Source organism: Piliocolobus tephrosceles, chromosome 6 (genome assembly GCF_002776525.5).
Source record: "Piliocolobus tephrosceles isolate RC106 chromosome 6, ASM277652v3, whole genome shotgun sequence".
NCBI classification, from domain to species: Eukaryota; Metazoa; Chordata; class Mammalia; order Primates; family Cercopithecidae; genus Piliocolobus; species Piliocolobus tephrosceles.
In genome coordinates this window covers 95067970-95077736 of record NC_045439.1, presented here as the reverse complement: position 1 = coordinate 95077736, position 9767 = coordinate 95067970, and the positions used below count along the sequence as shown (strand labels likewise).

The 9767-nt window shown below is 51.6% G+C and overlaps 1 protein-coding gene across 1 annotated transcript in view; it reads left to right on the top strand.

Moving 5' to 3' along the window:
- The first annotated feature begins 1225 nt into the window (after window positions 1-1225).
- ALPK3 (alpha kinase 3) overlaps window positions 1226-9767 on the top strand; it is a 58307-nt gene continuing 49765 nt past the window's right edge. The window contains exons 1-2 of the mRNA XM_023187159.3: window positions 1226-1383; window positions 7098-7136. Of these exons, the coding sequence (XP_023042927.3) occupies window positions 1241-1383; window positions 7098-7136 (182 nt within the window). The 5' untranslated portion in view covers window positions 1226-1240. The remainder of the gene's footprint in view (window positions 1384-7097; window positions 7137-9767) is intronic.

The following is a 9767-nucleotide window of genomic DNA, read 5'->3' as shown; positions in this document are numbered from 1 at the left end:
GCAACAGAGGGAGACTCCGTCTCAAAAAAAGAAAAAAATGTTTTAGAGAAGAACTTTATTGGCACAGCCAGGGTCTATAGTCAGGGAGATGGGGTACTGTGAATAGCCTGGCTTGAGTTTGATGCCAGTCAGCTGAGGCCAGGAGTGGGATCATGTGGGAACAAGGTAGTTGCTATTGGAACCACACGAAGTAGGGGAAAGCCATTTCCAAAAGTAGTGGGGATGGGTGCAGCTTTGAAAACAGAGGAGTTGGACTCCTTTGCTCCCACTTTCTAACAATTGCAGTCATTTAGCTTCAGGTACTTTCTGGATGCTCTCAGGAAGAGCAGAAAGAAGGATGGATAAAAAGTCTGTGGGCACTTTCAATATTTAGACCAGGTTTCGGAAGGGCTTGGCACTAGTTCTTGGAAATTGTTGCATGATTTGATTATTTTTCTGGGCATCAGGACTCGGTCCATTTCCCCCTCTGGTGCTGAGAAATGGAGGCCGAAGGAGTGACGAAGGAAGTTCAGTTATTCTAGAGGTGTTAATTGAGCCCCTAATCTATGCTAGATACTGGGGGTGTGGGGGGAGACAAGAGAGAGAGATCCCAAGGAGTTCCAGCCTCTCAGGGACTCAGGTCACTAATGCAGGTGGCTGGGCTTGTCTACGTGCTGGGCCAACAGCCACTGGCGAGGCAAGGCGAGGGTCAGTCAGGGCTGGTGCCAGGAAGAGGGCCGGTTCTTTGGCTCCCTGGTCTCCTGCGGTCTAGCTCAAGCTGGCCAGCGATTGACCTGGCTCCCCCTGGCCCCGGCCAGGCCTTGTGGACCCCTCATATGCAAAACGGGACATAAGCAGGGGAGGAAGGCCAGCCGGGAGCCGGGTCCTGGGAGCTCCACGAAGGGACCTGTCCTGGTCTCCATGTTCACGCTGCACCTTCCTTCCGAGGCTCCCGGGCCTCGCCTGACAAGGCGCTGCTGCAGACACCAGGCCCGCCGAGGGAGCAGGGAGCGTACTCGGAGCCAAACCTGGGGCGGGCACCTGGGGCCCGGCGCCCCCCAGAGTCTCCGAGCCGCGCTGCCCGGACCGGGCCGGGGGAGGGACAGCAGCAGGTGACGACGGCCTGGCCACCGGCTATAAATAGGGGCTCGCGTCAGCCGCGGGCGGGAGCGGCGGCGGCGGGCAGGGGCCCGAAGGCCGGGGCCTGGAGGACGGGCGAGGCAGGGGCGGGTGAGGGCCGGCGGTCGGGGAGGGCGGCGCCATGGGGTCGCGGAGGGCCCCCAGCCGGGGCTGGGGCGCGGGTGGGCGGTCTGGGGCGGGGGGCGACGGTGAGGACGACGGCCCCGTGTGGATCCCCAGCCCAGCCAGCCGGAGCTACCTGCTCAGCGTGCGGCCGGAGACCAGGTGAGTGGTACCGAGGGGCAGGGTGGCGTCGGGCCGGGTGAGGCCCTGGGATCAGTCCCTGTGAGGGCGGCCTGGTCCCTGTAGGCCTGAGCTGGGCCTCCGCCCTCGAGCCCTCTCAGCCCCAAGGCCCAGGGTCTGGGGACATGGTAGCTGGAATAGCCTTCGTAGCCCCTTGTGACCCCTCCTGATCCACGGGCCTGAGGCCTCTGGCAGTGCGAGGCTCAAGAGAGGACAAAGGCTCCACTTTGGAGTGATTTCATGGGGTCTGAAGGCTTTCTTTATCTCCTCTGCCCCACCCTGCTATTCCCTAGCTTGGGATTCCACAGTTAGAGATAAGGAAAGTCAGAGTGGCTGAAATTCCTCCCTGGCAGGAAGGGAGCAGGAGAGAACTGGTGGGGACAGGGAGAGGGTGCTGGGGGGCTGCCCAGCGTAGGGGCTGCTTAGCTCAGGGTGGGGAGGTTCCCCAGAAAGAAATAAACCTTTGTAAATAAGGTTCCTCTACTAGGTCCAGAACTTGGGTCCTCCCCAGGACCTGAGTGGGGGCTGGTGAGATAGGGGGTGGGATGAGGCACTGTCTGGCGATGCCTGGAATTAAGGACTTGCAGCTCTGAGGGAGCGAAGTGCCCTGTCCAGTTTGGGGAAGTGAAATGCCAAGGGAGGTGTGGAACTAATGAGCCCTTCACTGGTCTTCCAAGAGTTTAAGAGGTGTGGAAGCTTTGTTTTAGCAGCTAGGCCACCCACAGATATAAAGACACAAAGACAATAGACATGCATCAAGGCAATCAAAGGCACACAGACCCACATGGACACGCACATTGCCATGGAGACAGACACTTCCTGCCCCCTGTGGGCAGCTCAGTTTCCCTCCACTTCTGGAGTCTATTTTCCAAAGGGAAATGTGTTGAGATAGTGGTTGTTTCATAGCCTGAGAACTTGGCTTGTGTATTATACAGAAAATAGTCATTCCTCCAAGAGGCTGTCCAGAGACCTCTTGTTCTCCATTCTTAAAACAGCATAAAAACAGGCATCAAGGACATTCAGGAAAAGTCCTGGGCACTTCCTCGTGAATTGGCTGAGTCCTATTGACCTTGGAGTTGGGAAAGTTCAAATGTAACCGGAACCAGTTTCTGCATAAAACTCGTCAAATGGTGTCACATGTCTGGGGCAGGGCTGAGGACTGATGTTAGTGACTGAGTCAGACTCAACAAGGCCCCTGGCTGCCAGCAAAGAATACCCCTTTTTCCTACTCCTGGCTCTACAGATAAACCGGAGTGAAATTTGGACATTTATTCTAGTCCTTAGAGAAGCTGACTCCCTTGTGGGAGCCTCACACCTGTCACAGTGACTTGTCTGGGCTTTGCCTCCTGTGTTTGGCCTTTGTCAACACCAGTGGAACAAACAGAAGAGGCAGAACCAGGGTCCTTCTTGGAGACAGCAGCAATGAAGGAAAGGAGGAAATAGTACCTTGAAAACCAGGCAGAATGGGGAGGGCAGGGGATCTGGGATTTTAGGAAAAGGGCTGGAGACTGGACACAGTGCTGCTGCCTGACTGTGCAGTTGTATGATAGATAAATGTTAATTGCACACCTCATGAGCACAAAGCTTGTGCCAGCCTGAGAGCTAGAGGTGGGATAGAAGTGGCTGGCTTAAGTCCCTTTGGACCTAAATGGGAATGTTCTTAAAAGGAGGCTCTTTCGTCAAGTATCTGGAGGGGGCAAGACAGGAGGAGTGGGAGAGAGCTTTGGACTTTGGGCTGTGTTTTGCCCCTGCAGAGCTTTTTACTGCTCCTGCCAGCTAGCCACAGACCCCCAGAGGTTCTGAGAGACAAGGACAGCCAGATTTATCAGGCTTCTGGAAAAGCTTCCTGCCAAAGTGGGGAGAAAGTGACTGTGGCTGCAGCGGGGAGTGGAGGGGGCGGGGCAGTTCCTGCTTCTCTAGCAGGGCCTGACCTGTGTTGGAGGGAGCCCTCAGAACAGCCTCACTGCCTGTGGGGGTGGGGAGAGCTCCCTAGAGACAGGGAGAAAGACAGTCCCTGTAGAATTTTGCCAACTATATTGACTCCAGCCCAGCTGAGCCCTGACTATGCCAGAGTCCTGAGTCCTTGACTGAGAGGAAAGTTCTGTCCCCACTAACTCTTGGCTCCAACATCTGGGTCTGCCTTCACACAGATGTGTCATGGAGCTCTCCAGGCATCATTCTCATGGGCCCTTGTGAGGAGGGGCTGCCCCTGGGAGCTGATGGACAGCTGAGCTGATGGACACCAGAAGCCTTGGTGGAGGACCCAGAACCTATCTCCCCATGCACCTTTCTCTGCCCCACAGCTCTGAAAGGGTTCTAGTCCATGTCGGTGCAAGAATATTTCCAATGCCCACTGGGGTCAGAGGTCCAACAAGCAGATAGTTCCACCAAACTGTAGGCCCAGCCCCTAGGTCACCCGGCATCTGGGACCTCACCCCCATAGGACAGTGAGATGTGGGTAGGCTAGAGAAGTTAAGGGGCCACAATAGTTGGGTGGAAGCAGTTATGATTAATTAGCTTTTATGGGATACTCAGAAGTTCCAGAAGCCCCTGCCCCCTGGATTCTTGGAGGCCCTGGTCCAGGTGGACTCACAGAACCTGTGACCAGGTTCTGGACCAGGTGGTCACAGAACCTGTAGCTCTGCTGTTCAGCATGGGTCAGCCAGGCTGTCTAGGGCTTTTAGGGAACCTGAGGTATCAGGCCAGGACTGTCCAAAGGCCTTTTATGTCCCAGAATAGATGAAAGCCAGGAGGGACGGAGTCTCCCAGCTTCTGTGGTCAGTTCTGGTTTTCCGTAGCCTACTTCTCTCTTTTAGTGTTTGGTGTTCTTTTTTTTTTTTTTTTTTTTTTGAGATGGAGTCTTGCACTGTCACCCAGGCTGGAGTGCAGTGGCATGATCTCTGTTCACTGCAACCTCCGCCTCCCAGGTTCAAGCAATCCTCCTGCCTCAACCTCCTGAGTAGTCTGGGATTACAGACGCCTGCCACCGTACCTGGCTAATTTTTGTATTTTTAGTAGAGATGGGATTTCACCCTGTTGGCCAGGCTGGTCTTGAACTCCTGACCTCAGGTCATCTGCCTGCCTCGGCCTCCCAAAGTGCTGGGATTACAGACGAGAGCCACCACACTTGGCCAAGTTTAGTTTTTAATTATTTATTTTTTATAAAGATGAGGTCTTGCTATATTGCCAAGGTTGATCTTGAACTCCTGTGCTCCAGCGATCCTCTTACCTCAGCCCCACAAAGTGTTGGGATTACAGGCATGAGCCACTGTGCTCAGTCCCAACTTCACTCCTTTATGAGGAGACCTGTCCTTTCTGGGCCCTGATTTCCAACCCCACCCCCCAACTTTTTTCTTTTTTCCTATTCTGCTTATGTATGAATTCCCATTTTGTGAGATAAAGGTGGCATGAAGAACTCTTTAAAGTTTTTCTGCCCCAACATTTGATGCCTCTCATTCGGCTCCCCCTCAGAGGTAGTAAATGGGGAGCTCCCCTGCCTGGGTGACAGCCCTGAGCCTAGCTGTGGCCCAGCCAGCAGGGCACAGGCAGATCTTCCACCTTCTGAAGACCAGGTGCCTCCATTAGCCCAGGGTTTCTCCTGACCTGACTAATGATGTAAGAGCGAGGCCTAGAGAGGGCAGGATGGTTGGTCCAGGAGCAGCAGAGCTGGGGGAGGGGTCCTCTGTCCCAGCTCATTTCTTGACCCACGTGTAGATGGAACTTGTCATTTTCCTTTCTGAATTAGAAAGCTAACTCTCCCCCTCTCCTTCCCAGGGAAGAAGTCCAGACCCAAAGAAGAAGAAATCTCCCAATCCTAAAGGAGAGGGACAAATGAAATTTATGGTCAGGAAAGGATGGAGTTGGCCAGTGCCTTGGAACCATGGGAGGTTCTGCCCAGGCGGCCTCCAGAGGATTTTTAAAGTTCTGAGCAGAGGCAGCTGCACTCTAGCACACTCCTTTCCATCTTTTCTGGAGCAGCAGCTCCCTCTGGGGGGCAGCACCCTTCCTGCTTGAAAAATGCCTTTCTCTCCCCTGCCCTCTCTCCCCAGGCCCCCTACTCTACTTTCCTCCTCTTTCTTTTTCTTCCTCTCTCTCTCTCTTTTTTTTTTTCTCTCTCTCTCTCTCCCTTCTATAGAACAGCAGTTAAATACCCATTGTCTGTGCAGCACTGTGCTAGGAGCCACAGAAACTACAAGAACTAGGTTTGAAGGCTGGATGGGCAGGATTTAATTGAGCAGTAGGAGGGAAGAAGGACTTTCCAAACAGGGAGAACAAAAGGGAAGGCTCAGGGGTCAGGAAGGATTGTTCATGCCAATAAGGGACAGGCCTGGCTGTGGTAGCACCAGAGCATTGGGAGGTAGAGGGAACCTGGTTGTAGTGGGAGTGTGAGTAGATCAGGGAGGCCCCCACCCGCCCAGTCAAGGAGTGGAGACTCAGTGTCCTCTACAGTGGGGGACTGCAGCATTTTGTTAGAGAAGTGGGTTATATGAGGGGTTAAGGAGGAGGGGTTGAGGTGGTCATCAATGTGGAGCCATGAGAGTCTAGATTGTAGTACAACAAGAGTAGAGAGAAAGGGAGAAAGAAGGGCCAAGAATTGTGGACGAACTGGATTTGGGGTTGGGGAAGAAGTAATCCAAGATGGCAGGTTTTGAGCTTCGGAGTTTGGAAGAATGCTGGAGGTATCTACCAACCCAGGAGCCCGGGGTTAGGGGTGAAGCCAGGTTTTAGGGAAAAGGATGGGTTTGGTTTTGTGGTTATAAAGAGATGGGATCCTCATAGAGACACAGACCGTGAGCACCACTGAACAGGCTGGGCTGCTGATAAGGAAGGGAGAGCTCTTCTCATGATAGGGACAGCTGAAGGGAGTGTGGATGGGGTGAGCCCTGACATCTCTCAAGGAGCTGGGATCCAGGGCCCCACTGGAGATTTTTGTATCAGGAATGGAGGAGGGAGAGGGAACAGTTGGCTCATAGTAAGTAGGCTAGAACTCCAGTAAGGGGTGGTCCTGTGTGGGTCCTCATCCTAGTGCCCTAAGCAGTGGCCTTTCCTAGCTGCCCCAGGCAGGAGGGATGATCAGGGCCTCAGGCAGAATGGGCCTTGTGTGGACCATGAAGCTGGGTGCCTCCCAGCTCCTGCTGAATTAACTGCTTTGTTTTTCTCTTTTTCACTCTCCCAGCTGGTTTGTCTTGTGTGGCCTCTTTAACCATACTTTAACATATTAATGATGGGTGTTCTCCAAGCCACCTGTCTCTCTCTCCTAGCCTCTCAGGGGATTTCCAGGAATGGGGCTGTTTTCTCCCGAAGGCCAAGAATTGAAGCAGGAGCTTGCCCCCAGGCTGGTATGCTGTGGGGTGGTGAAACATGCCAGGCAGCTGTAAGCTTCCCTCTCTGGGGCAGTGACCCAAATGCCTGGGACACACCTTTCTCAAAGCACAGCCCCAAGGGGCCTCCTTTCTGCCTAACCATTTTCCTGGACTTTGCTGCATTTAATGAGCTCTTGGTTTCAGATACATTGGTGTCCGGTGGTCAGGCCACTTGCTAAATGGAGCAGGCCAACTAAGACAGCTGGTCCCTTTTAATAGAAAGGCTTCTGGGCCGCAGAAGGTGGCCGATTAATAGTTTGCGACTGTTGATTTCGCCTACTTCCTTCTCCTTGCTTTTTTGGCCTAATGATTCCATTTGCTGTTTTTGCTTAGCTTATCAAGCAACCGGTTGTCTCACCCCAGCTCTGGAAGGTAAATGCATATTGCACTACATTTCTCTGACTGCTTTTTTCTTGGGTCTGGGCATTGAGGGGCCACTGAGTGACTGCTCGTGCACTAACCAGGCTGCATGGGGTGAGGGGAGAGCTGGAGGGCGGGTGGGGAGAGTGCAAGAAGGTACTCAGGTGAACATGGCTCTCACAGGGGGCCAGAGTTGATGCTTGCATGGGCCATTTGAGATGGGCACAGGATATCAGGAATAGAAATTTGGGCAGGGGTCTCTGAGATGCCTGCAATGACATCTCTGTGTCCCTAGGAGACACCATGGGAACAGAACAGGGAGCCACCAGTCCTGTCACATGACCCACCTCTTCCCCATCCCAGGTTTTTTATTTCTTAGAGACAGGGTCTTGCTCTGTCATGTTGCCTGGGCTAGAATGCAATGGCTCCCTGCAGCCTTGAACTCCAGGCCTCAAGGGATCCTCCTGCCTCAGCCTTCTGAGTAGCGGGGACTACAGGAATGCACCATGATGCCTGGCTAATTTTAAAAAATTTTCTTGTAGAGACAGGGTCTCACTGTATTCCCTGGGCTTGAACTCCTGGCTCCAAGGGATGCTCCTGCCTTGGCTTTCTAAAGTCCTGGGATTAGAGGCGTAAGCCACTGTGCCTGGCCCCAATTCTAGGTTTTCATGTTTTTTGTAACCACATATCTAGGTGTGATACCTTATTGTCTGTCTTCTTCTAACCATGGCAACTGCCTTTTAAAATTTTTTTCTGCAGTCATTTAAGTTCTCCTTTTACCTCCTCTTTCTCTGAATTTTCCTTTTCTTTGGTTCCTCCCCATCCCTGAAGACTGAACTCTGTGAGATCAGAGAATACCACGTTAGTGTATTCCTGCATAACTTATTCTCTGAATTTGCTGCAGAGTCAGGGCAAGGTCTGAGCAGGCTCATGGTCCAGGTTTGCTGGGTGAATGACTGTCTTCTTGCCTCCTGAACTGAAGGACAGCTCTTTACCCTTGGCTGAACTGACTGTTACAATCAAAATGGGAACATTTCCTGGCTCCTTCCCACCACTTGGGCCTCATCCCAGACTCTGATAGATTTGGGGAGAGTTAGCTACATTTTCTTCACACAGAGAAAGATTTCAGAATAGCTAACTGGTTTCTGAATAGCTAATGTTTACAGACATGATTAGCAATTACTATGTCCATGGTCCTTGATGGGGATGAACACTGAGGAGACTTTGTTCTGTGTGGCTCATGGGTGGAACTGAGGATATCACAACTAATTCCGAGTGGAGTGTGGTAAGCGTTGAAAGGAGAGGACCTGGGCAAACCAAACCTAACCTAAGGGCAAGGTTAGGTTCTGCTGAACATCATGAAAACCAATGATTCTGGTGTTCTTTAGAGACATATGATTAGTCTGTGATATTCTTATGAAGTCATGGAGTTGGAAGGACTCGTCAGGGTTGGACAAGACCATTTCCAGATGTGTGGACTTCCTGGCTCTCCAGGGCATAGGGCGCAGCACACTCAGAGTCTATCCCACATTCGAGTGGTTTGGATCACGGGGACAGAAAGCTTGTCGCAATGAGAAGCCGTGTGACATTCAGCAGAACATGACAGTATATAAAGTGACTCCCTGTGCCTCCAAATGTACCCCAAGCCCACTTCCCTAAAGAGAAGGCTTTCATCTAGCCATACCTTTCGGCTGTTACTTGTTTTCTAATGTAAACATTTTTTATAATACAGCTTAGGACCTAATGTGGAAAGTTTGAGAAGATATGTTCTTTTCCATTCAAAAAGAATAGTGAAATAAAATAACTACTTGTTTTTCTTTTTCTTTCTTTTTTTTTTTCGTTTTGAGAAGGAGTCTTTCTTTGTCGCCAGGCTGGAGTGCAGTGGCGCGATCTCAACTCACTGCAACCTCTGCCTCCCGGGTTCAAGTGATTTTCCTGCCTCAGCTTCCCGAGTAGCTGGGACTACACGCACCTGCCACCATGCCTGGCTAATTTTTGTATTTTTAGTAGAGACGGGGTTTCACCATGCTGGCCAGTCTGGTCTCGGTCTCTTGACTTCGTGATCTGCCCGCCTTAGCCTCCCAAAGTGGTGGGATTACAGGCATAAGCCACCGCGCCCGGCCTGTTTTTCAATATCTAGCATGAGCATTTGTCTCTGCAAATTTTCTTAAAGCATAGTTTCCCTGTTGTCTCACTTATCCAGTAGCCGAAATGATTTCCTTAGACTTGTCCAAACGGCTTCATACCTAGGAGCCTCAACTGAATATTGGATCCAGGCTCAAGGTCATGGATGAGATAGTATTCAAATTATGCAGGGAGGACATAATTAGGGATGGTTTGAATTAACTACAGACTCATGGAAGTAGGATTATGTTTACCCTGGTGGTTTCTAGAAACTGTTGATTAGGATTTGATATTTCCCCAAATCAGAAATTGCTGTTGGTATGATAGAAGCAAGAAACATTTTCAGATATTAACACTTCCCGGTGTTCAGGGAGTTGATAGCCTAGTACCTGAGGACCCTCTATTTCTGACTGGCTTAAGAAGAAAACGAAAAGAAGCTTATTGCACAGATAAGCTGTAGGTGAGGGAAGGTTGTAGGGAGTGTTACAGAATATGTTTAACTGCAGACCCGGCTCAGAT